Source organism: Stigmatopora nigra, chromosome 7 (assembly GCF_051989575.1).
Source record: "Stigmatopora nigra isolate UIUO_SnigA chromosome 7, RoL_Snig_1.1, whole genome shotgun sequence".
Taxonomy (NCBI): domain Eukaryota; kingdom Metazoa; phylum Chordata; class Actinopteri; order Syngnathiformes; family Syngnathidae; genus Stigmatopora; species Stigmatopora nigra.
This window is the reverse complement of record NC_135514.1, coordinates 3,896,655-3,924,473: the sequence shown is the minus strand read 5'-3', so window position 1 is coordinate 3,924,473 and position 27,819 is coordinate 3,896,655. Positions and strand designations below refer to the sequence as shown.

The following is a 27,819-nucleotide window of genomic DNA, read 5'->3' as shown; positions in this document are numbered from 1 at the left end:
ATGCTTAATTAAGATCGCATGTTGGACAATATAGAGTAGACATTGTCCTTTGAGCAAGTGTTCAAATTATCTTGGGATTTACAAATTGAAATTGTACGTAATAATAGAGAATATAATTCGAATAATATACGTATTCAATTTCCACAAAAATATGCCATATTTAGCCTGTAATGTTTTATTTTTAGGGTGAAAACCTTTGAAAAACTGTTATTTAAACTAATGTTTAGTTATCATGCTGTTCTTCATAATACTATTGTTACTTTAACGGATGCTTATTATTTTTGTCTGATCAAATAAAAAATGCCTTCCCAAAAATGTGACTTATACACAAACACACACACACACACACACAAATATATATACCCACACACACACACACACACACACACACACACACACACACACACACACACACACACACACACACACACACACACACACACACACACACACACGCACACTCACACACATATATAAACCCACACACACACACACACACACGTGCACACACACATACATAAATCGCACTAGCCAAGCAATACAAACTGAAGGGGGAAACATATGGACAATATATATTCATTCATTCATTTTATCATCCACTTTATCCTCATCAGGGCCCAATAATTACATTTTGTACTTTATAATCTCATCTCATCTCATTTTCTGAACCGCTTTATCCTCATTAGGATCGCAGAGGGTGCTGGAGCCTATCCCTGCTGTTTCATGGCCATAGGCGGGGGACAAGAATCGGTGGCCAGACGATCACAGAATTTATAATTTTATAATGTTAATATGTGCTACTCATATCAGTGCATCTTATTGACTTGAACGAGGCAAGATAACTGGCCAATCAGATAAAGAATTACACATAAAAATAAGCTATGTGCAACAAGCACTTTAATATCATAGTAGGCAGACCCCAAATCATATGTTGAAAGCTTGGCTTCACCTTACCTCAAGTCATCTGTCAACATTATCATATTGATCGGGGTTGTAAGTTCATGACCCTTTGAATGATCAATAAGCAAAAACAGCCAATGACCTCTTAGAACGCATCCATGCCTACTCATACAAACATTAACAGAAACTAAGAGTGCCACCATAAATCCATTTATATGCATGACTAACCAAATTGAGAAATTTGTCTCAGGATCCTGACTTTTATTTCATCAATGAATCGCTGGACATTCCTCTTTTGCCCTCTATTAGGCATAAGCACACTGGCTCAACATTTACCCATCCTGCTCCTCGTTTCCCTTACTTATCTTAATTTTAATTTTGCCCTTTCTAACTTGTGCAAATTCAGCCCTTATGCTGTATGATCCATAGACTGAAGGCCTAGGCATTACCAGGTGCCAGAAAGGGTCACTGTCAATTATTTCCATTTAATACCTACTTATGTCTGAAACGACATCCTCCTGCTCGGGTCACACGGACTTCGCCCTACACTTTATCCAATAATCTCACAGAATATAGGCTTAGATATTCCAAAGGATCAATGTCATTAACAAGGGGGCACAAAATGCATTTGATTATAAATGTAATTAGTACAGGCTTGAAAGGACTTATTCCTTTGCACAAAGAGGCAAAATCCACTTAGTATCAAAAATACCTCCACTTTGGGGTAATTTTTGCAACTGATGACCACCATAATGTAATGAGTATCACTAATGACATAGAATTAGGGGTCATATACATAATACGTACGTCTAACGTTGACTTATTGAGAAGAACATTAAGTGTGACTGACTGGTACAGAATAGAATTTATAATCGACGATTCACAGTGTTTAAAACTGGACTCGTTTATTCATTATAGATAACAAAGGGAGGCGAAAAAAAGTAGTCTTCTTTGGTGAGTGAAAGGCGATACTTTGGAAGCATTAAGGGGATGAGCTTTTAATAATTCTGACAGACTGAGAATATAAACACAGATTGTACTTGATCTTGACTCTGATCATTGGCCATGTTTTCAATTAATTGACTCCTATTGTATATATATTTTTTATTCAGCGTCAATCTTTCTTCATAGAGTAGAGTGAATGAAAATAACCACATATAATATGACACTAAATCTTTCAAATGGCTGCTTAGGACTTTGAATTAAATATTTACGAGAAGCTACCATAAGCTCTATGTCATACTGATGATAAATCTTGTTGCACATACTTCCTTGCTGAGAAAAGTCTTTGCCTCCTTTGAAACCTGGTCGCAAGTGATTTGAAAAGGGAAGAGACAAAATGACAGCACTGATGAGAAATTCTGTAGCTTGTATTGAATTGCAATCTCCTGAAACTTGAGCCTGCATAGTATCAGGGTACAGCCATTTAAGATCGTAAGATAGCCATGATGATGGATAGTTGTTTAATGGTTTATATAATTTACACATATAATATTCAACACTGGGATAGAGTTGATTGCCCTGCATATATGAGCTATCTACAAAAGCAGTTCTTTTACAAAAGTTATTTTGGGGAATTTTTCTCCCAGTTTAAATCATTTAAACAGAATTCAACAGTCAGCTACAAACAGGATGTGGCTGAGAGGAATGCATTTATAGGCACCAGTAATAATAATAAGTGTGCTTGTTTACAAGTATGTCTACTTTCAAAACCTCCCTTACTTCCACTGAATTTCACATGACAATTATAGGTCGGCATATATGAGAATGCTGTGGGGAAAAAAATCTGAGACAGCAAATGGTTTAACAGAATTTTACTTTTTAGTACATCGCAAAACCACAGTATAAATGCATGCATGTAAAGCCTTCTGTTTCCCATCAATTTGTTGTGCAGTGTCCATGTAAAATGTGGGCGGGAACCTCATATATATATATATATATATATATATATATATATATATATATATATATATATATATATATATATATATATATATATATATATATATATATATATATATATATATATATATATATATATATATATATATATATAATTATACAATAGTTAAACATTTTTTTCTTAATGAAATGGAAGGCCTATAATTGAAAACTTTCCTATATTCATTGCTGGTTACGAGGAGACTATTGGTAAAAAAATATGTGTATAAAATAACAAAGATAATCCTATAATCTTTTGGCGATAACACTGCAAACATGCTAGTCTACCTATGCTTGCTGTTGCTCTTAAATTGAGACACAACTATTATGACTCCGCTCCATTCCCTACCTGAGATAACACTGGCATCTAACTGCAGCAGTTAATGCCCTCCAACCTAAATTGGAACTTCCTCAAGAATGAATCAATATATCAAGTTATTTGCTTTGTCTCCTTCTGCCAAAAGATTTGTTCTTTTGAACAAATTTTCCATGGCCAACAGAACACTATTTTACAGTCAAGTACAAAACTTCTTATGCAGGGGTGTTCAAACCTCCACCCCTTGAGGACTGGTTTGGAAACCCATGTCTTAGAGCCTTTCAAAAATTCCAGGCAGATCGTATTCACTCAAAGGTGGTGAGCCTATCGGAAGGGCCCATCTATGTACAGGAGATCATCTCCTCAGGCTGTGTTCTTCAAGGCCCTACGGGCTTTATTTGTGACAAGAAGACAGAAATGTTGGAGCCAATCAACATTGTAATTATGTCGTGCTTAGCACGTCATACTGATGCAACATTGTCTGCTTACACGGGATGATGTCTAGCTAAAATGGCATTTTAGCATTATTGTACATAAAAGTTATACTTCCCTACGTGTCCAGACCGCTTGGTGCAAACATGGCTTAAAACAGCAAAACTAAAGCTGCCAAGACACGAAAAGCCATGCAAGAACGGCTTTTCAGATTCGTTAACCATGTTTGTCACAACATCCTTATTTCTAGGCATAGTTTAAATGAGCGTATTCCAAATATATGGGATCGCTGTGACTTAGTTTTGACAATGTAACCCAAGAGCCCGCTTTATGAAATCATCTCTGTTAATTGGCTGTTTCTGTGCCGGGCAGCATCAGATATAATTTGAAATGGTTCACATCAAAGCCATTTGTTTGCAGTAAGAGCAGTTTGCACACATTTAATTAAAATGCAGATGTTTATCACCATCTTGCTGATTGACATGAGCATACTGTTGCGAAAATGATACTGTGGCTGTCATAGTCGTTATGGATTCTTGTTAAAGAACAGCTGGGAGAGAGTAGTAGATGCTGATGTGGTCACACTATAAAATGCTCTTAACGACAACACATCAAGAAACTCTAGAATGGTATTTGGTTTACTTTTCATCTTTTATAGAGTAATGAACCTTACTTTTTTTTTCTTTTTGCAAAATTACTTTTCATTGGAGTTATTAACAAAATAAATAAGCATTGATATTTTTTTACCTTTAGGAACATATGCACTACTTAAAAAAAGAAGCATATATGTAATTGGAAAAAAAATAATAATAAAAAAATGTTGGAGACAGGTTGGAATTAATTAACCTAATGATGGAATAGTCTAGGATATAAGAAAGCTGCGTTAGGCTCCAGCGACCCTTTTGAGGATGTTGTGGAAGATGAATGAATGAGTGAATGAATGAAAGAAAATAGTTTTAAGCGTCAAAACAAATTAAAGAAATATTGTACTCTTTGTAAACATAAATACTAAGCTATCAATGCGTGAACATAAAACACATTTATTCTCATCTCTCTAACAATTAGGAGCATTCACAAGAAGAACTCTGAACATTTGAAGTTCATGACATAATATAACATTTAACATTTATTTAAAGTTTGTCAAAATAAGTATCAGTGACAAGTCAAAAGTCTTTGTTTCCATACTACTTTATTATATCTTTCTTTACCAAAGTTTAAATGCAGCATCAATGCAGTAAATAGCTGCAATGCTCCTTAACTGGACTCTACTTTTGACTTTTTTACCTCTTGGTATTACTTTGATCTTTTCAGGCACAGTGTGATATAGACCTGTAAGTGTATATGCAGCTCATCAGCAATTTCCACTGCGCTTCTAAGGCATGGCTTGGACTGCGATCAGGTCCTAGATGATTGTACCAATCACCAAATGTGCTTTGGCCAACTAAGCCTTCTTGACTTCTTGAATTACTGGTTTTTCAATCCTTGACTTATTTTTGTTTTTGACTTCAGGACACCCACACAGCAAAATCCAAAAAGTGTCCTCATTTGAAGAAGCCACCTGCAACAGCTGCTTCATCATCTCGGTTTGCCGCTCAACACCTTGTCATTGTTTCAAGAAAATCCCCCCACTTTCCATCTGCCTCCAGGTCTTAATATGGTCCATATCGGCTTCACCTAACCTGTCATGACAAGAGTGATGGACACACTTTTAAGCGCTATTTTGGGGTACAGATGGAATTAAAATACACAACAAGGACACTTACGGCCTCATAAGAATGACCAAGAATGTCTGGGACCAAATACTAGTCGGTTAATGTGGCCAATTGATTCAACTGACACCATCAACAGAAAACAGTGGTGATACATATTACTAGTGATCGACTAGTCACCAATCCCGAAAGATAATGAAAGTGGCTTCGAACAACCTGTTGGCTGATCGATCTTTGTAACTTTAATATGTATACAGGTACACCTAGGAAAACATTTTTCCAGTTTTATGCATTTTGTATTTAGGAAAAATGCCTTTATAGTTAATGTGTTAATTCCTGAAGGAGAAATTCAACATTCCGTATATTTTTAATATTCTATCTTATATATAGCAGCAGGAATGAAGAATTTATGGAATTGTGGAGAGAAGAACCTGTTACTGTGGGTGCTCCTTTCAGCGGGCAAAGCATAGTGGAACAGGTTTGTGGTGTTGTTCAGGATGCTCCACATAAGAATCGTCATCTTTTTCTCCAGGACCGGTCCACAGAACTCTCCTCCCCATCACACATATACACCTCCTGATCAGCCTCTCCAACCGGTTTCTGTCTTTGTGGTTCATACTTTACCCCCATTCCCCCCACCCACTCTAACTAGACAATACCAAATAACACTGAGTGGACTACCACTGACTGAAAACCAATGCAATAAATCATGTCCTTGCTTACATCAAAAGCCCGAGCCCCTTGGGAAATGGAGCCTACGATCGCCTCTCTTGTATATAGCCTTAGCCTGTAAAGCCCAGTCGACCTTGTAGTTCAGATGGACCCCAAGTTACTGATGTTTAAACCACAGCTATCATCTTTCCATCAACGATGATTAGTTAATGGTAGTGCTGTGATGATGATCAAAGATCATCTTTTTGGCGTGCGGGCCAAAACCTCTTGTTCCTTTTTCCACTCTATAAAGGAGGAGAAAATGAATATATGAATTGTCAATTTTTCCCCCTAAATATACGGGGCAACCCCAGCTGTGGGTATGCCAATATTGGAACACATTCTCCACTTATATGTCTGTTTGCTTGTTGCCCTTTGCACCCTTCTCCTAAATTCTATGTCTTTGAAATGGCCAACAACTACGCACTAACAAGTGGAAGATATTATATACCAATTGTTCAAATGATTACAGTTCAGGTCACTAGTCCAAGTAAGATCAACAGAATAAAGATATGATTGGGTTTTGACTCAAATCCTTCAGTGTGTAGTGTCACCTACCACATTCTGAGCATGCAAGCATGTCACATGTGCCTTTGTCCATTTTACAGAACAGCACTGGTGAGGTCACAGGTCATTGATATTGGACCCCAGAGAGGAATTCTGGCTTGCCATTTCTGTTCTAGTTTGCTCAAGTGTGTGATAATGTTTAGTTCAGACTTTTACTAAGGCACCCAAATATGTGTGTTGTGTATGTCATGCTCAAACAGAAAAGGGCAATTGTTTCAGGGTTCAGGAGGAGCAGGGGGCAAAATGCAGGGGAAGAAGCAAACCAAACGAACAGGCAGCGGGTGAAAAAAAAAATCAGGGTGTTATAGATGATATGGCAATGATTGGATGGCCGTAACTTGGAAAACATGATTATCATAGCAGAACTGCTTCTGATATCTTCTGGTGATCAATATACTGGGGTAATTTTAAACGTGATCAGTTTGGATGGATTATTGGCAGGACTTTTTTTGTATTGATCTTCACATCATGTCAATCTCTCATGGTGACAAACCAAATCTTCAAATTCTATACATAAGCATTAAAAGCTTACATTCAAGCTGACTCAAAATATTTAATGACTCAAGAGACCCAACGGTGGCATTTTCTAATTTAAATGATTTTGATGTGTTTATTCACTTGAATTATGTATGGTTTTGCATGTTTTTTTTTTTGTGGTTGCACTTACGTTTGGGCACCGAAATTAAACACACTCTTTTGGTGATATCACCCTCAAATCTAAACTCATGTTAACAGGTAAAGAAAATTGAATTTGGAATCTAATTTCTTTTTTAAGTATATGCTACTGCTTGGCAGATGTGCATATACATATGTATACGCAGCATGAACAGCATGGCCAAGCTGATGCTAGTTCAGGTCGAGCCAGTTGTTCTTTCCCACTCCCAAATTGTGGAGCTAAGCACTTTTAAACCATTCTGTGTGGCCATAAGCATTGTCTTCATGGATGATTGAGTTTGTTGCCACAATATGGGATGGTTACTCATTGTACTAATATCTCAACTTTATATTGGTCTACATTGGTAATACCTCCATTGATCACAAGTTCAGTTCAGGAGATGTTGTTCTTCATAATCTCGTTTCCTCCTTTAAAATATGTTACTCCATTGAGTGCAGCATTCAATATGGTACTCTCTCTTCTTCCTCTCCGATTGTTGGAGTGGGAATCTTGAATTCCTGATAAACATATTACTCCACATGTTGTGGTATTAAAACTCAAAACAGGAGTCAGTAGCCATGAAAAAATAAGATGTTGCTAACCCTAACCCTAAAAAGATACTCTTTCCAGACAGGTCCCCATTTATATGGGAAATTAAACAGTTTATGAAGTTTACTTACCAAGAAGCATGTCAAATGTAGAGGAACATGATGATATAATCCAGCAACTTAGTCCAGGATATACTTAATTTTAATTTTGGCATTCCTGCTCACAATTATCCTCATAAGGTTTTGTATAGAGTATGCCCCATAGCAAAGAAAACATTATTTGTGAGTCTCGATAAGTTAGAAGTCCCTAAGTATAATTGAAAGTGACAGTCGAAAGAAACAATGTTTATACTTGTATTATTCAGTCGGAACAGAACTTAATGGCCTGTAATGATGAGGAAGTTATCTATTTGAGCTAAGTGCCTCCTAATAATCACTTTATTGTTACTGTACATCAGTACTGCGTTGGATTTCAGAATTACATAGATCAATACCAACCAAGCAGCAGGCTTTTCATCGGAGAGATTTGACATGATTGTTTCAGTACCTTGAAGTGGAAGTGATCATAATATTGCATTCAAGTCTTTTGTGGGAAATAACATATTAACACAAGTACATGTGTGACTGCATAGTCATAGTAGCATATGGAAAGCCTTATTAAAAAATCAAAGATATTTTCACTGGGAGAAAATGTTAATCAAGAAATTGCAAGAAAACAGTTTAGACAATTAATTCTCATCTGAGAATTAAACACCCCTCTAAGGCCGCACCATTCTTTGAGATCTCTTTGCTTAGAATGATATAAGGCTTGAAGGAGCAGGTTGTGAGATAAAAGACCACATCACAATGATGATCTCTATCGATTTGCAACCTTGGGCACACAGAGGAGGTCCAGCATTTGTCACGTCGAGCTGACCCCAATAGCTGATCCATGCCGCACTCTGATGAATTGGCCCTGTTTGCTCAGTTTGTTTAATTGATGACTTGTTCTTCTTCTTCAGGTGGACCAACGCTATCTTCCATGCATTTATTGATTTACCAGGACACCCCCACTTTCCTTGGGCAACCTTTTTTTTCTCATTTTATAAACCCAAGATAAACTCACTCTGGGTTTTAGGCCTAAACAAGCATACAAACTGTGCCGTTTATTGAACATCTCCTGCTCGATATGTAAACTTTCAGAAGCAGTCAGAAAAAAGTTACATTTCCATTCTTTGTTCTATCTAAATTGGATGTGGCCAAATTGAGTCTCTGCTGATTTTACTCGTTCATTCATTTACCGTACAGCACGAGTTTCTCGCCATCAATCTGAAACCTTAATTTACAAATGTATCATATTAAGCCGCTACTATAGGTGTCTTAGGATATTCAAAGTAACACTTCTACTTTTTCTGAGAGTAAAAGTGTTCCATAATTTTCAAACAATATTTTGGGATCCTTGACCCTTTCCAAACATATCCTTTATATTTACCATCAATTGCATTAAATTATACTGACAACTTTCGATAAAGACACCTATATGTGCCAATACAGAAGAATATTCAAGACCTTCTAAGACTTCCAAAAAGATAGGCTGAATATCCATAGTGTGATAGGGTATTGGGAAACTTATTAAACAACGCAAGATTAAGTTTGTTATCCACTTTTGCGTTTGAGTTATAACAAAAAAGTTCTGTCCATAACAAGACAGGAATTCAAGGAATAGTAAATTTTGTACCTTCTTTTTCATAATTGTAGTGTAAAAGTAGTCAATCAAAATACTGGTTGGAATTTGAACTGGCTGTGACAAACCATACATTTGCGAATGCATACAGATGAGGGAGACCACTCCAAATTTGGGGTTAACGTTAGTTACTGTTACCTTAAAAAAATAATTTCTTCATTTTCAAACCTGAGACACCTATTCCGTTAATTTTTTTATGAACTGGCAATATTCACAAATAATGAAATGAAAGCACATTTCAATCTTTATCAATCTCATGAGGAGTGCATTTTGTTGTATTTGATGGGCATGTTTGGGGTAGGGTTTGACAGGACTATTAACATAAAGCTGAATTTGTTGCATCCTCATCATAGACCTTCGAATTAAAACCAGAATAAAGAACGGCTCCTGAAGCGCCTCAGCAAGCTATTGACTCTACAGCTGAGGCATGAGGTACAACACAAGAGAGGCAGCACTGACATGAAGGGAAATTCTGCAAAAAGACACACTTTTGGATTTAAAGCACCTATCTCAGATCCCAGAGCCTTGAGAGTGGGATTGGATTACTGTCGGCTAGATTTACTCCTGTGGCTCTTTGCCACTACATCATCATAGGGCCCCCTGCCTCTGGATCAATGAGGATATTTACTGCACCTGTTTTAGAGAGACTTTCTCAGTCGGCAGGGCATTAAACAAACAGCCAGGACAGCCGAAAGCCCTGTCTCAACCCAGGCCTAACTGTTCTGACTTTGCCATGCCCAAATGCAACACAGATTAAGTTTAAAAAGACAACGCTCGCTGTCATTCACACAACTGCACTAAAAATAATTGTTTGCCATTTTGTCAAAAACTAAATAAATATATACCAATAAATTAAATAAATTAAAAAGGAAAATAAAATTATAAGAAACAAATCATTTACAATTGTTTCCATTCCCCTAGGTAGTTGCTCATTCAAATCAAAATTTAGAATTGTATTGAATGGGCATTGTAGGGAGGGCTGAAGATGAACTTAAATTATGGACAATTAAAATTCTCAAGTGCTATGGTTATAAAGAGTTTATTATTCCAAACCATGTGACAATGCAGACTCATAACTGAAATTCCTTAAGGGCGCAACAACGCTTCCTTATTATCCCTGTGAAACTCTAGTCCATTAAATTATATGATAAATTTGAGAAGAATTGCCATTTGAATTGTTGGACAAAAGTCTGTACAGAAACATAAACTGGCCTTATCCATTTGCTAAATGCCAGCACATGGGTCTAAGAATGGAAGGAATGTATTTTGTTCCCACATAAATATGAGCCCAATCATGCCTGCATGGAGAAAAACAGTCACTATGAAATTTCTTCATGACTTGACCATACCACTGACCAAGCTCGTGCCATTAGCTGACAAGGCAATGTCAAACAATGGGCCTCTGAAGGACACAATGTCTTAGCATTTTTGCCTTGGGAGCGCACAATCGCACACCGGTCACTTATCAGCATAGTTGTCCATTATTACAGTACGGATGTGACTACTGACAAATGGTAATTCATCCATTTATGTTCTTCCACTTTGTCTGAGCTTCTCTCACCACGACATCTACCCAGTTTTTCCAGCTTCTCCAGGAGACATAGTTCTCTTAGCATGTCCTGCGTTCTTTCTGGGCCCTTCTTCCAGTGGAACGTGTTCAGAAAACACTACGCAGGCGTCTAGGAGGCATGCTAATCAGATTCCCAAGCCACCTAATCGTACTCCGCTCAATGGAGAAGCACCGAGTATACTTCAAACCCATCCCGGATAACAGAGCTTTTCATCATATCTTAAAGGGGGAATCAAGGAACCCAACAAAAGACATTGCACAATAATTATAGTTGTGTTGTGGTAGTGCCGCGTAGAGTAGGTATGTCTTCCATTCCAATTGATTCCTTTGTATCTATTGTATCGATTGTTTGGCTGTTGACAAAAGCAGGAGGAAGATTTCTTAAGTGTTTGAGATAATATCTTCCGCTAATGAAGCAAGTAGAATTCAATGGATGGAAAACTGACAATGACTTGATGTATACTAAAAAAGCAATCAAAGCACTGTTAGGGCAGAGGAGTGGAATTTTATGCACTCCCCAAGTCCCCTGTCCTCTATCTCATTGAGCATGTATTCAGTTTTTAAAGACAAAATTCAAGGTAAATTGCCTCAAGAAAAAAGATTGTCAGGATGATACATATGTACATTTGTGCATTACAGACTTCAGGTTGTACCGGACTGAAAATGATCTGTGCCAAAATATTAAAACATGATTGTTGGACTAGTAGTTAGCATGTTGTCTCAATTCTGAGATCAAGACTTATATCCTGGGCTATGTCCCTCCTGTGTGGAATTTGTATGTTATATTATTACCTGCGTGTGTTTTCTCTGGTTACTCCCCTTCTTTTCTATCACATCCCCAAAACATGCATGGTAAGTTGCTTGAATTCAAAATTTTCCCTATGTATCAATGTGCATGAGAATGGTTGGCTGGCAACTGATTCTGGGTATAACCCACCCACACCTCTTAGCTGGAATAAGGTCCGCCTAGGTTGTGCGGACAACCGACTTGGAAGATGGATGAACCTATCCTATTAATTTTGATCACTTTGATAACAAAAGCCATGTACCAAAGATGAACTGTTGTGATTTTGAAATCGTTCACCTCATTTGGACGTATACTATTGTACCATCACTGGTTACTACATTTATTGTGAGCTCCAGATGCATATTCTGTATTGATGGAAATTCTATTTAATCAGCTTGGTGTTATAAACTGCGTTTAGACCAATTGACAGAGACAGAGACAGACAACCATTTGCACTCACAATCACACCGCCACTGATCGGATGTGGCCTGCACTGTTGCAAGTTTGGCGAATGTACTACAACACCATCTCTTGTATGGATTTGTATTATTGTACATGCAACTGCATTGTGTTACAGTACAGTAATATTCATGCGAGAGCGAGTGGCTCCTTTTAATGGGGATATAGGTGAAACAGTTTGCGGTTAGTTAGTATTTTATATGGGAAAATTTGATTTGCGATACGAGTATATTAATATACGAACTCGGTCCCGGAACGCAGTAAGCTCGCATATCAAGGTATTACTCTATATGGTCCTATATCATTTTTTGACAAAGTTTTGTTTATTGATGGTATGAACAGTAAGACGCTTAATTTCTGTATGTAAAAAAATTACATCTGCACTTCTTAACTTACCTTATCTTGACGCAGTTGTCAAAAAAGGAACTGAAGGACAAATTTCAAAGGGTATGTAATGTAATTCACTTACATAGATGGTTACACTCATTTATTTTGACTATTTTAAAGCAGTTTCAAAAACAGACACTGATCCAGGGGAAGAGAAAAAGTCAAATGACAACACTGTGGTCATTATTTTATTCTTGAAGATTTTGATTGACTTATGGGTTTGCACTCCAAAGAGTAGCACTGATGCAATAACCAACAGCAAATTCTAGGAGTGATAAGCCGAAAACAACAAAAACAGCACATAGATAGCTCAGTCAAAAGGTTAACATTATCACCAATAAAATGTCTTATTTTTAAAAAGTGCATTCACAAACATGACAAATACTTTCAAATCATGATGTCTATCATAATGTGATACAAAATATGCATACCTGTTTTAGATTTGATGGTATTTCTATACATAGATATTTTTTTTCCAAAAAGATCACATGTATTTTTTCCTCATTTATTTTTTTATTTTATATTTTTTACAAAGATCAAAAGCAGGGTCGTGTTCATAGCAGCTTTGGACTTCTCTAGCCTCACATAACATCACTTCCATGTATTGAGACACAGAGTCGTATCAGATGTCCAAATAAAAATCTCAGAATATTCTCTGTTAACTCAAATAGTTTTTTTTCTTTTTTTTGAAGAAAGAAATATTCATTAGTGAATCCTGTAGAATGAAAAACAAAAACAAGATAATCAATAATGTTTGGGCCATTAAATATATTTTTGTATACCCGCTTTTTTGTCAATATCATTAATTTTAAAGACACAGAACAATATTATAAGACAATGCTTGGAGACTAACTGTAAAGATTAAAATAGTTAAAACATTGTTTTTTTTTCCAAGTTTTTTTTTGTTCATGAGAAAAAAATATCAGGCAAGCACAGAAAGACTATACCGTGGTCTATTCAGGGCCCTTTTTATCTGAAAGAGCACTGAAAAAGAAGGTTTACTAAATGCTTATGAACAAAGTTTCAATGTTTTGTGTTTTAGTCATGTCCAAGATGTTTGCCAATTTTATTATAAGGCTCGATCACGGTTTTCAGAGGAATTCTTAAAAGCAGTCAAACATACAGATAAAAACTGTAAGTATCATGCAAATCTTGCAAGACAATGTAATGTATTCCCAAAAAGAGACAAACCATCTCTCATAATATCAAGTGAACAGGGAATTGGTGAAAGGCAAAAAACCTCTAATCAACAACTAATTCCAATTTTTCAAAAAGCAAAAAAAATATTTAATCTGTACATAATATAGTAACATGAGATTTAGACTGGATCAGCAGTTTTTTTCCACGTTTGACTTTTAGCCTTTGCTCATTGTTTTTCTCTAATTTATTCCAATCTCTTTATTTTCCTCCATATACCTTGAGAAGGGGCGACTTGAGCCGACCTCAAGTGTAGCTTTCTCAATTCCAGTCATAGGAGAGTTGCTGCCTGTGTGCAGACGGTCAATTGCACCAGGCATTGCTCGCAGTGATGTTATTCCTGTACCACCGAGGCTGACAGGTAACTGGGTGATGCCTCCATTTTGAATGACCGAGATCTCATTGTTTTTGATAGCCAAGCCATTGGTGATAGCAGCTGCATACTGGTTCCAAAAACCAGGGTCAACATTCATGGCCCGAGCTGCTAAGTCCTTTTGGAACATTTCACTGAACTTCATTGCATCCCCGCCCAGTAGGGCCATGGGATTTTCCACCGATAGTCGCCGACCCCTGCGTGCTGGTGCATTGTTCCACATGTGTGTGCCCATGTGCACCTAAAAGTAAACAAACAGTAAACAAAAGGAAAACAAATGAAATATCTAGAAACATTTTAGACAAGAGATAGAAATTTAGAATCATATCTCATTAACTGATTGCATACCTTAAGATTGCCTTTAGTAGTGAAAGCCCGTCCACAGATGGAGCAAGCGAAAGGTTTTTCTCCAGTGTGTGTACGCTCGTGGATTTGAAGCGCACTGGCAGAAGAGAAATTCTTCCCACAAGAGTGGCAGTTGTGCTGCTTTGGGGTGCGTCTTGGGGGTGGAGGAGCTAGCATAGGGTTGGTGCTAGGGCTAAGAGTGGTCTGGGGGGCTGCAGCAGGAACCTGAATCCCCACAGGTAGGAGGGAATTGTCGCTCAAAGACATTGCCTTGTTGTGCCCATTCATTTCCATTTTGATCATATTTGATGCAGTGCTAGCCAGGTTTTGAGCATTAAGACCTATAACCACAGGGAAAAAAATGATTAGAGATACTGTCTACTTAAAAAAAATAGAGGAACTAAAAATCTCTATAGTTTTTGAGGTGTGTTACGATATAATACTTTTTTTCCAACATACCCTGGGAGTCCGAAAAGTGTTTTATGAATTGAGGTTTATTTTTGTCTATTATTTTAGCATCAATAATGGTATTTTACAGTTTTACTCACTACATGCTCTGTCATTATTTAAATACCTCATAGCTCTACACCTGGACACTTTCTTGATCAATGGGTTGTTAGAAGGGGGCGTCAGCGAATAGTTTTGCATTCCCCTTCACATCTAGTGACTTTTTTTTTTTTGGTCCTCTAGCAAAACAAAGTTGTATGCCACTAAGCACAGTGACCTATTACCATTCCAAAAAAGAATCTGCACTGAATGCAGAGCATTCGGGGGAGAAATGCTGCAAATGTTGGGCAGGCTTGGCTCTAAGGTTGACTGAAGATTTACGCAAAGGGAGGCATTCATTTGGAGTTATATAATTAGTTGCAAGGCTTCATTATATGGTGTCAATTTTTCTTTAAGACTCATTTGTATACTGATGCAAAAAGTTTGATTAAATACAATTTCCTATCATCAATTTTAAAAAGTGTTTAATTACTTTTATACACCTTTATATAGTTACATCTATACCATGTTTTAAAAAATGACAGGAAAACTTTGAAAGACACACAGATAGATTATTTTAAATCATTTGTTTAAACTTTCTCCAGCCTGAGTATATATTAAAAATATGTCATCTCATTTCATTTTCAGAACCGCTTTATCCTCACTAGGGTCGTGGGGGGGGGTGCTGGAGCCTATCCCAGCGTTCTTAGGGACAGTGGCGGGTGACATCCTGAATTGGTGGCCAGCCAACTGCAGGGCACACGGAGATAAAAAACCATTCACGCTGACACTCACACCTAGGGGCAATTTAGAGTTTCCAATCAGCCTACCAAGCATGAGAAAACCCACGCAGGCCCGGGGAAAACATGCAAACTCCACATAGGATGGAAAACATTATTGATATATACCTCATAAAATATTTCTTCCTTACATCAGCAAATAAGAGTTTTAACTCTATATGTATCATTGGGATTTGTTTTTGTATACGTATAGCACTACTTTTTTTTAAATACCCACCTCGGTCTCTATTTAGAAACAGCATACTGAAGTGACTCTCCTCCTTAATAAAGTGCCTGCTTGGTTGAATAGCAGTCAGGTCCAGGGCCCCATTGCCTTCTACTATAGGAAGTGGAGATGGGGTTTCAGGTTTTTCAGACTTGACTGTTGCCAAGCCAGTTCCATTGTTTTCATGACTCTCCTCTACTGCCATGGCACTGCTGTGATTGTGGAGACCAGCTGGGGACTTGGATCGTTGGTTTTCACAGTGGCTATAAGCGGGGGACAATTGTTGCAAAGACCCAGAGGACTCTGACAGAGCAGGACTACCCAAGCTTTGACATTCTGCATCCCCAACTGCAGACAAAGAATCAGTAGGAAAACATTCGTTCTCACTTCCATAGCTGGGGAAATTTTGACATTGCTTTTGGACAAATGAACTGGTCATATTTGCAGTAGAGTCAATCATTTTCATCTGGTTCTCCATAGCAGCAATGCTTGACATTATAGATGTTGGTGGAGAGCTTGCAGGTGAATAAGGTTTTAATGGATCAATTTCACCATCTTTTAAGTCAATTTCATCATCTATAGCCTGCTCCATTTCATCCAAAAGATCATCATCATAGTTGCTCATTGCATCTATACTCTTTTCATCGAAAGATAGGTCTGTGTCCATTTCTTGGAGATTTTCAGTAACTGGGGTGTTTGGGATCTGACCTCCCATGTGCATGCGAATATGCTGTTGTAAAACAACAGCATTGGTAAACTTTTTTTGACATATAGGACATGAATGCTGGACTCGAAGCGGGGGTTTGGACCGATGAACACCAAAATGTGTTTTCAGATTTCCCTTAGTGGTGAATGCACGTCCACATATCTTGCACTTGAATGGGCGTTCCCCAGTGTGGATGCGGTAGTGCATCTTGAGAGCACTCTGACAGCTCAGAACACGGTGACAAATAACACACTGGTTGGGGTCGGTCATTTTCTTGTCAATGTTTTCAACAAGCTGTTGCAACTTTGATGTCTCCGAAGTTTGCATAGAGTCTAGGAGACCTCCAAAGGGAAATTTAGCTTTAAATTGATCTGAAATCATGGGGAGGACAGGATGTGACACTGGGTTTGAAGAAGAGTTTGGACTCTTGTTGGATTCTGTAACCTGGGAAGTATTTGACACTGTTGTGGGGGTGAGTGTGTTAGAGAGAACAACTGGAGATACTGTTGTTGTGGCAGTGGTGGTGTTTTCTCCTGGCCGAGTAAGGCAGGTCGGGGGCAGGAGAATGCCTTCAGGCTTGAGGAGAGGTGGTACATCACTGCCTGGTGTGGGTTTTGGGGAAGTTGAAGTCATGGTAATTCCAGAGTCATTAACAATATTAGGAGACAAAGATGCGCATTCACTTGATGGGGGTGATGGTCTTTGCGGAGACCTATTTAATGGAGTGAGGCTTGCAGAATCACCAAACCCGCCCATCATACTTGGTAAGCTGGGAGGTAGTTGGAGCCCAACTGATGTGGGAACAGTGGGGAGGACAGGTTTACTGTCAAGCCATGTGGTAACGGGTTTTTCTGGAGGCAAAGACATACCATAAGGAATGCCTGAGCTTGTAGGAACATTGTCTAGGTACTCAGGAACTGGGTATGGGTTCATTTGAATATGTGGGTACTTTTCCTTATGCCTCTGGAAGTGAACTTTCAGATTTCCCTTGGTAGAAAATCGATTACCACATATGTTGCATTTGTAGGGCCTCTCTCCAGTGTGGGAACGCAGGTGTATTTGTAGTGCACTGTCACTGCCAAAAACTTTGGCGCAGAAACGACACTTGTGCTTAAAAAAGGGGTCTTCAGAACTTGGCTTTGTGTCAAAAACGGACACATTTGGGGGTTTCCCTTTGCGATGTTTCATTAGAGCGGATAGGGGGTCGAGTGCATTGGCTGTGGCTGCTATGCTGGCCAGTGGGTTTGGGAAGATAACGCTGCTCGATGAGCTGTGAGGTATCAGTGGCATATTCGAAGCTGAGCTTAGGAGGCTGTTGTGACTCAGTGGCGGCGGAGTGCTCAAGTTCCGTGGATGAGTAGTACTACTACTGATTCCACAGCTTCCTGTCACAGTACTGCTAATGCTTATGTTGGTGACTGATGATGAACAGGAGGGAAGTAGAGCTGACAATCCAGAGGCACTGGGTGGGGGAAAAATTGAATTATTGGAGGAATTATTGGGCACTGCCAAGCTGGAATGCTGACTTCTGCTTGATGTTTGCGAGTGAGGACCTTCTAGTGCAGAGGTCAGTGATGAAGAACCTTGGCTATTTAGAGAGGCTGGCAACCGAACAGGCAGCTGATGGACAGGAGGAGTGATAAAGTTGTGGAGCTGAAGTTGACTTGCTACAGAGGGGGCACAAGTGGAAACCGGTCCAGAATTTCCAGTCCCTGTTTTGTGGTGGTTGGGTGCAGGCTGTGATGCTGACTGTCTGTTCATGAGAGCCACTTGACTACGTATTTGTTCTATCAACTGCAGCTGGTGTATTTGCTGCTGCTGAAGGGCCATTAGCTGGTCCAAGATTACTGGAATCGCCATGGTTGAAACTCCGCTACCTGCTGCTGCCCTTATGCTCTGAGAGAACTGGGCAACTGCCACTCGGGTGCCATGCAGAGTTTCCAAGGTAACGTTAGTGCTTGGCAAGGTATAGCTCGTAACACTCGGGGGATTAACATCATCAGGCTGAGGTAGAGAGCCATCCACTTCTGGCGATGTGACATCTCTTTCCCCAAGATCCATGTTTTTTTCATAGGAAAGGTCTACCTCCATCTCCTCATCCTCCTTTTCAAGGATCCTGACCCCATTTGACACTGTTATCTCTGGGACATCCTCACCCTCACTAGCAGGTGTGCAGATACCATCCCTTGCATCATAACTGTCAGCTTGCTCACTGGAGCAACTGGGCACAGGGGATGGTTCCGGGTAGTCCTGTGTAGGAATGGGTGTTTCCTCATTGTCATTTACAATAAGCACTAGTGGGTTTTTGGTGCAGCTTGTTAAATGTTCGCAGAAATCTGCCCACTTGAAGAACTCAGCACAGCACTTTTCACATACATGAGTCTCCTCACTGCCACTGCGGCTCTCATTCCCACTGTCAGCATCATCCAGCGTATCACCTCGAGCTGAAGGAGGAGGTCAGGGGTTTTAGATGGGATACAGAAGGCAGAAGGAGGGGGAAGGACAAAATAAATAAAATTCATGAATAACAAATCAATGAAAGAAACCACATACTATATACGGCAGTGCAGTGATGAATAGATTTATCCTTAGATTTTCTCTCTCTCTTTGAAAAAAAAAATCAATTCTTACATGTTTATATTTTTTACTCCACACAAACTAGTCCCAGTTCACCAATTGTCAAGACTCAGGTTTATGCATTCACTCCATGTCTCTAGAGCCAGCTAATAATTTTCTTTGTGCAATCCATCAAATTATGAGGGCCTATCAATTGTGGATACTGCCGCTTAATGAAATTCCATAGAGCCCATCGATTTCCAATATTTCATACAATTCACAGCTGCCTTGTCTGTTGGGTACAAATCAGGACTTTGATGGCCTTATTAGGATTCCCCTCTTATATCAGGCTCCTGAATTTTCAGTAGATTTCAAATGCAAAGGCCCTTTCATCGTGTGTTACAGAGCAATGTATTTGGTCGAAGTACTTAAAAATCCATAGTACTTTATCTTACTAACAATTAAATGACTTTGACTTTGAAGTAATAGAATAAAATAATATCTCAATAAATTTTCATGTTAAATGTTTTCAATAGTTCTCGCACTCTCTCTCGCTCTCTTACTTCCCCAAGCTTTCTAAACCAGTCTCTACAAATTTCATGGTAGTGTGAAGGCAGCAAAGTCTCTGATTAGTTACACATGTTTAATCACAGTTACATCAAGCCACATCCTCCTGCTCATGCGAACAGTGTAGTCTAACAAGGCGAATCCATGTTTTCAAAACTGTCCCATGGAACACTCAATCAAAAACATTGTCTTTTTTAGTTACATTTTAATATTGTTTTATTATTATTGTCTTTATATCCGAAAGTCTATTTAATTTCAGGTAGGACTAATGTTTGCTCTTCATTAACGAGTATATTACTGTTTTCAAAAGCATGTGTCTTACGTAAGTTTCATGTCTTTGTCCTACCCCATGACTTCCCAGTGTATATATGATATAGTAACTATTTTATTTTAATATACATATCTCATTTATTTAGTTGCTTTCAACAGTATGAAACACTACTTATTTTCAGGAGTGATTTATGGGTGTTTGTAATTTATGTTCAGTTCATTTTATTTTTCTTTCTGATCTTGTTGAAGTCCACAAAAAGATAATTGATTTGAGTGCTGTATATTAAAACCAAAATGACTGAACAAGCACTGTCATCTTTATTTGGATATTGGCTAAAACATAAAATATGCAACAATGTTAATAGACCTTGTCATGATTTTAGCAATAATAAAATAAAATGTACACTTTTTGTAAAAAACAAACACACATGGAATGAATGCTGATATGCTACAACTTTTTTTTAAAACAGTTGTCTTCGTACACTAAAAAATATTATGCATTAACTTGTGGAATTATTGTGCATTGTGCTGTAAGGGGGTGTATTTAACTATGTATTCCTAACTTAAACAGAATAGCACAATGGTTGATGCCTCATTCATAATATATACTTATATATCAGTTTAATAGGAATGCGGTCCATTTTTAAATTGTATAAACTTTTATACATTGCTCATTATTTACCCCCTAAGTGTTAGAAGACACACAACATTTTTTCAAGGTGGTTTCACATTAAAAAGTACACAATTATCTGATTCAAGGGACAAATACGCAAATAAATAAAAAATACACGTGAGTGAGAAGACAAGAGACAGCAGGTAGAAAATCTTCTTAGTCCAGCAACAGAAACTAGAATCCATTTCCATAATTGAGAGCTGAAAGGTCAACATAAATGAGCATGCAAAGTGTTTAGATGATTAGTTATTACAATAGTATAAGTGTCAATCACTTTTACACTCACAAACAAATAAATATAAGTGGAAACCTTTGAAAGCCTGCGTTCTTACGCTCTCTCTCATACCAACACACACATACATACGAACATCTTTGTTCAGATATTTGTCATTTATAAATTATCAAGCTTTTAGCAGTGCAAGAAGAAAGTAAAAAGGGAAGGAAAAACAAACAACAAAAACATCTTAGAATGTTGCATGCAAGTGTTTGATGTACGCATTCACAGTGTGGAGGCGACATTTTGTGGCTGTGCATATAAGACTGGGTGTGCACATTTGTGTGTAAAGGTATTGATTTTCCTATAACATGGAAAAAAGACCGGGGGAAAAAGGCTGGGTGGAAAAAGGCCTGAATACGTTTTTATTGTTTGAGCTTCGAGATTGAGCTTTTACTCCGAAGCAAATATTAAGATGACCACAGTCAATAGGGTGATTGTGGACATTGAATATGTGTGTCTATTATCATGCTTACAATCTCTGGCATGCTAACTGAAACCACTAATCTGACATATCAGATGAGGTATTCACTTATTCTGTGAAAACCATAGTGTTGTGGACTGAATGGTGCATTGCATATTGAACAATTACAAATGGTGCCATTCTTGACCGTTCTCAGGCTCCCTTAATGAATATACACAAAGGAAACCATAGTGGTGAAATTTGCTCGTTACAAAAGTAAAACTTATATCTCATAAAACTGTTTAGCTGTATTATGTCCAAAAATTTGCTCCTCAAATTTGTCTTTGAACTTTTTTTTTCACAAAAAAAAACAAATGAAAATCATTGTAGTTTTTAAATCTTCGAGAAGATGCTCCTCCCTTTTGCCATTTAAAATGCAAAACTAAGGTTCTGTAGGATCAATCATTGGAATTTCAGATGCATGGATCAGTAATACGGGTGTTGTAGGATAAAAACAAATGTGGTAAGATAGGTTTTAATATGGGGCCTGGATAAGAAGAGATTTTTCATTTATAAAAAACATTATACATATAAAATCTGTGAATGAATAATAGTATTAACATAAATATTTTTCCATTTAGTTTTCCACATGTATTCATTGAATGGCATGTTTGTTTTTAAAATGACACCCACTGAGCATCTCTTCAAATGTCTTCATGCATTCTCGGACCTGCAGAGACTCAAATGGGTGTCATTTTTCTGGTTCGCTTGCGGATTAACAGAGAGCTCTTTCTTATTGTGTGCAGAAGCAAAGCAGCCAAAACATTAACAATTTGTTAATGGAAAATTTTGAAAATGTAGCATTCAATGACTCACTTCTGTCTTACAGTCAAAAAACATGTTTGAGTTTTGGAATACGTAGTGATAATGAATGAGCTTCTTATACAGGCCCAAACATCTGAGATGATTTTGGTGAGGCCTTGTTTGATAATGTTATCATTTCATAATAATGTAATACATAAACACCTGTACCATAGGGAGCAATACATAAAATATTCATAAATCGACAGGGGAAAAAACGCTTATGAAAAAATGTTCTTGTACTAGATTTTTTGCAGTAATGAAGTATGTGTTCTCGGTACAGAAAAGTAATTAAAAGAGCTGTTTTAAAGTGAGTCATATTTAAATGCTTTCTTGAAGACATTATGGCACTGTGTGGGTGGTCTAGCAGCTTGCACCCATCGGTGAGAAGGGATTAAAACAAAAGCCAAACAAAGCCTCAATGCATGGTTCGGGGGGTGAAGGGTGGGGGGTTGCATTCACGTTAACACTGTCAGCAGGGGTCCTCTCACTACATTATACCGATTGCATCCGAATACTTCTTAAATATTCCAGGTCACACAAAAGGTTTTGCATTTTTTTATAATATTTTTGGGGAAATTATCAACATTGAATTTGAAAACCATGCAAATGAATGTGTTGCTCTGCAACAAATGTACACAGCACGATGGGGCGTGAACTATCGTTTTCTACAGGTGATTAGGTGGAGTCAAAGGAAATGTATGTTGAAGTTGTGTTCGGCTTTATGGAGGATATAACGTTCAAGTTTTTTAGAATACAAGAGCTCAAAGTATGTTTGCATGTGTCGTGCGTGTCTTCGGACCTAATGCGCCACATGCACATTTCCAAATCCGCTGTCTGCACAGGAAGTGGCGACAAGATGAAGAGCCTGTGTGTGTTCACAGTTTCTCAGTCGCCAGCAGCTTGTGCAACCAAGGTCAACGGCATCCATGTTCTAATTGTTTAAGGATCTTGACACCAAGCTGCAGGACCTACTTGGCTGGGCTGGACAAAGGTTAAATCAGCAAGCCTTTTAAATGCACTTCTAAGCACCCCCAGCCCCCAATCCTAACACACACACAACCCCTAAACCCCCGGAGCAAGGCAAATGTTCAGAAGGACTGAGGGTCAGATGATGTGACACTTCTAAGCTAGATGACACCTGATGGACATTTCTGTCATGTTTGGTTGATTCATACACAATTAAGATGAGCTCATATTGACAGTCTTAACCAAATAAAAACAAAAAACAAAAAGAAGAAAACTTAGTGTGGAATTGTATTCACTAAATTTCACTGGTACTTTAAGTCATTGTGTTCATAGGGGAAAATCCACTAAATCCCATGCTTGATTTACTTACTTCATCTGCAATATATTTTATGAGTAAAATAACTCAAAATCACATTCAAAGATGATCAACATTAAGGATCGACTGTGCTGGCCTGGAAATGCCGCTGAGTGATATCACGCGCCAACACAGTGATGTGTAACCCGTAAGGTAGCGTCGGAGATTGTTCTGACCGTTGTGTGTTTCTCAGCTTGGGGTGTTTAAGTGCGTGTGTGTGTTGGGTTAAAGTTTGCGACTGTTTCCGAGAAATTTTAGTGTTGCATGAAAGAAAACAAGAAGGACTGTTAAGTACTCAAATCAGTAGAGTGGGGGACATTCCGCTGCCACTTCCTATCTAAAATACAATGGCCAACAATATATGTTTGTGTGAGAGTGAGAGTTAGTGTGTGAGCGCATGCACGCTTGTTTGTATTTTTGTGTGTGTGCCTGTTATTCATTTTTTAACTGCAGATACACATCAATGTAGCACCAGGTAATCAAGCAGATGAAAAAAAATCAGTAAGAAATTAAAAACAATTCAGGACTGGATTATTTTGACAAGACAAAATAAATAAATAACTTAATATTGACAACTTGTCAGCATTTGAGCCGTCAAATATTCATCGGGCCGTTATTCAAACAAGTAAAGAAAAGCAATGTATTCATGCATAAATATTCAGATTTTCATACGCACGTATAAAACACACACAAATAAGAATAGCAGGCCACAAGCACGAAATACATCGAAACACACACGCAAAAGAGAAAAGGTCAATAGACTCTCACACATGTATACTCTTGTCTAAACAGCCTGCAGATTGAGAGTATTTTTAAATAAATGGCTCAGGGTTAAATTATCAGTAAACATTAGAATTTCAATCAAATTTAAGATTAGATTAGATCATTATTTTGGCATTTAAAAATTTATGAAGCATACATTTGTAGATTTATCATTTATTTCAATATGCAATCTATGTCTTGGAGAGAGAGAGAAAAAATTTAGGGGAGTTAACAGTATTAGTAAAAATATACATTTCCATAAGGTTATTTTTTTCTTTTTTTCAAAACAATAATTCCCAATGTTCCCCCCCAAGATGTGTCAAGCTGCAATGCTGACATAGCAAGAGAAAAGGCAACACATCAAGTGTGCTAAATTTGTGTGAGCGGGTAAACAAAAAAGATTTACATGACAAAACACGGCTTCAACCTGCACCGGAATTAGTGCTTTTTTGTATGGTCCTTTTCAAGACAGAGAGGCACGGAGGGGATGAGGGTGTGAGTGGGGGGTGTGGGGGACAGCACGCTCTCATGCCACACACTAGCCATCACATTCATTTTAAATGTAATAATTATTCAATGATGGTTTATATTAGATATTGGTTAAAAAGTGCATAGGAATGTGACGACTATGTCACAACCTTAAGTTATTTGCCCCTTTATTATAACATGGACGTTACAGCAATAATCAACATTTAATAAGTATTCCAATTGCACATAGAAGTAATACTACCGTATATACCATCATTACAATTGTTCAGTAAAATGACAGAAAATATTTTCATTGCTGCTGTATTTCCTGAAGGCCTTTAGAAGGCCCTGTAGGAAAAACATGCTGTGTATAACTAAATTCCTTATAATAAATCCTAAAGCACCAGCTAAAAAAAGGATGCAAATCTATTTAAACTGGATTAAAATACTAGATTTCAACTTCAACACTTGTCATTTAACCTTGAAGAAAGGCTTTCAACTTATATTCATCGTTTATAATGAGCTTTACTTGATGGGTGCAAAGAAGAAATGGAAGAAAATATATAATCATTTCAATATAATTACTTGAAGTATATAAAAAATATATATAATGTGGGTAAGTTAAGAGTTTGTTTGCACTCACCATGTTGAGAAATGATCCCAGTCATTGGCGCATCCTCTTCTGACTTGAGGTGCTGCGGCTTGGCTTGCTTACGCCGGGACATGCTCGTCCTGGTTGTGGTTGCAGTGCTGGTACTGGTACTGGTGTCCGTACCGGTGTCCGTACCGGTGTCGGTTCCGTCGTTGCTTCTGTTTTGGGGCTCCGTGGCTGTGGATGCGCGTGCAGCGCAGACACATCAGCGCACTGCGCACCGGTCGACTCACCAAAGTTCTTCTCCAAAAAGAGTGTGCGGGTAGAGTGAAAGGGGGCAAACTGTAAAAATTAGCCGCTCTCGCTGTCCCGGCTCTGCGTTGGATTGCGCATGTCGGTATAATAATTATGATAGTGAATAATGCTTGGAGATGAGTGGCACCGTGTGACGGTGGGGAGGATTGGCTGGAGTCCAACGGACGCGCATTGGATATGCTAATGAGGGAGCGACTGAGCAATTAGCCGTCTCACTCTCGGACTTTATCCGTCTCTTTCCTCTTTACCTCCCCCCTCAACAACACGACACAACACAACACACGACTCTCTTGTTATGCCCAGCACTTTCGTGTGGAGGGTGTGTGTAGGGGGGTGAGGGGGTGTCGTCTCAGTTCAGTGTGGGCTCTTCTTCTGGGTAAGCGCACGGACTCATAAAGTGCTTCTTCGAGATGTTTTCCTCCTCTTCATTACTTTGACATCTTCTTTTTATACTTTTTCAAGCAACTTTTTTCTCTTCAATTCTTTTTTTCCTGCGCAATTCAACTTTGTCATTTCAAGCGAGTTAATCATGAAACACATATTAAGTTATTGACGCTCTTTTTTGCTTGTTTGTTGTTATTTACCAGATTTCTCCAGAGTTTGCGATAAGAAGGTTCCACGCTTTTCAGAAATAAAATAATAATAATAAAGAGAAAAATAAAATAAAAAGTTGCATTTGAATGCCTTTCGTAGACAGCTCACCGTCCTCTTTCTTCTTCAAGTGTCTTGCTCCCCTTTTTTCGCACAAAAAAAAAATCAGGACGTTTCTTTCAGCTTGGCTTTTTCCAGAAATTGAAAATGTCGCGTTCGGAGACTCAGTCAAGGCCCTCTTCGAAGTTCTCTCGGAGCGGCCCGGCGGTCCTGCGGATTGTCGCGCGGGGCTCCGCGTACTCGAGTGCGTGGGGACGTGCGGTGAGAGTGAGTGTTTAACCCCCACCAAAGCTGCAGGCTCAGCCCATTGCTCCCCGCCACCGCTAGGATGTACCACCACGTTACTGTTGAATGGACCGTCCTCACACTCGTGTCAACACCCACATTTCATTTGACCTCCCATCCCAAGATGCCCCTAACACATCCCACCAGTCATCATCTGACAGGCTGTCACAAATGTTGTGTTATTTTTATTCATGGGCTATTGGGTTAATTTTGTGGCAGTTCGTCCGTAACCTATGAGTTTTATAAGGTATAATTTATTGTTTTTGTTGTAGATGTTTTTTTAAAGAAACCACACAATTTTGAATGTTATTGTGCATTTTTATTCTCATAGTACTGGTATAATAACAGTGATGTTCAAATCATTTATGTAAAACCATTAAATATAAATAGTCTTGCATATCATTGTGGCAAAAATATAAGTGAGATTAAACAACACTTATAATCTTAAGTACTCTTATACTTAAGTACTCTTATACTTATAAAGAATTACATTTTGGTTCATGTAGGCCCAAATTGTTTGATATTATTAATATTAATTATTAGTGAGTTATTTTTTTAGATAAGTAATTCTATATTTTTTGCTTATTGATGAGTAAATGTCAACACAAAAAATGTAACATTATTAAAATGAATTAAAAACAAAAAAAAGATACTCTGGTTAAGGTCCCCATTGACACTTTTTCAATCACATTATATTAAACTTTATTCCTTGCCATTGTAGACATCTGATTAATTTAAATCTAGAGGACTGATCAAATCCACGTTGAATGAGAGGGGTGGCAGCAATCTCTGTCAAAAGTAATTGGACACCAAGTGCCTTCAATGGCAACAAATGAGGTTAACCAATATTACAGTATAATTTTAATTCCCAATTAAAAATAATTCCAGGCATTTTTTAAACATATTACCTACGATAAGATTCTTGCTCGTCATATCAGAAGTTGATTTAGTGCGTGAATAAAAAGAAAGAGGATGAAAAAAACTCAATGTTTTGATTCAGA

At 38.1% G+C, this 27,819-nt stretch overlaps 1 protein-coding gene across 1 annotated transcript; it reads right to left on the bottom strand.

The window, feature by feature from the left end:
- Window positions 1–12,880: 12,880 nt before the first annotated feature.
- sall3a (spalt-like transcription factor 3a) lies at window positions 12,881–26,833 on the bottom strand. Its single transcript, XM_077721365.1, has 4 exons — window positions 25,619–26,833; window positions 16,124–19,261; window positions 14,624–14,961; window positions 12,881–14,516 (listed from the first exon to the last, which is right to left on the bottom strand). Exons 1-4 carry the CDS (start codon window positions 25,698–25,700, stop codon window positions 14,085–14,087), a joined length of 3,990 nt encoding a protein of 1,329 aa, XP_077577491.1. The 5' UTR covers window positions 25,701–26,833; the 3' UTR covers window positions 12,881–14,084.
- Window positions 26,834–27,819: the final 986 nt, after the last annotated feature.

Bases quoted from the DNA above. Each gene is read 5' to 3' on its own strand.
- sall3a (XM_077721365.1), bottom strand. From the start codon at position 25,700: ATGTCCCGGCGTAAGCAAGCCAAGCCGCAGCACCTCAAGTCAGAAGAG. The intron at 19,262-25,618 runs GTGAGTGCAAAC...CTCCTCCTTCAG, and splicing joins TGGGATCATTTCTCAACATG to CTCGAGGTGATACGCTGGAT. The intron at 14,962-16,123 runs GTGGGTATTTAA...CTGTGGTTATAG, and splicing joins GTTTCTAAATAGAGACCGAG to GTCTTAATGCTCAAAACCTG.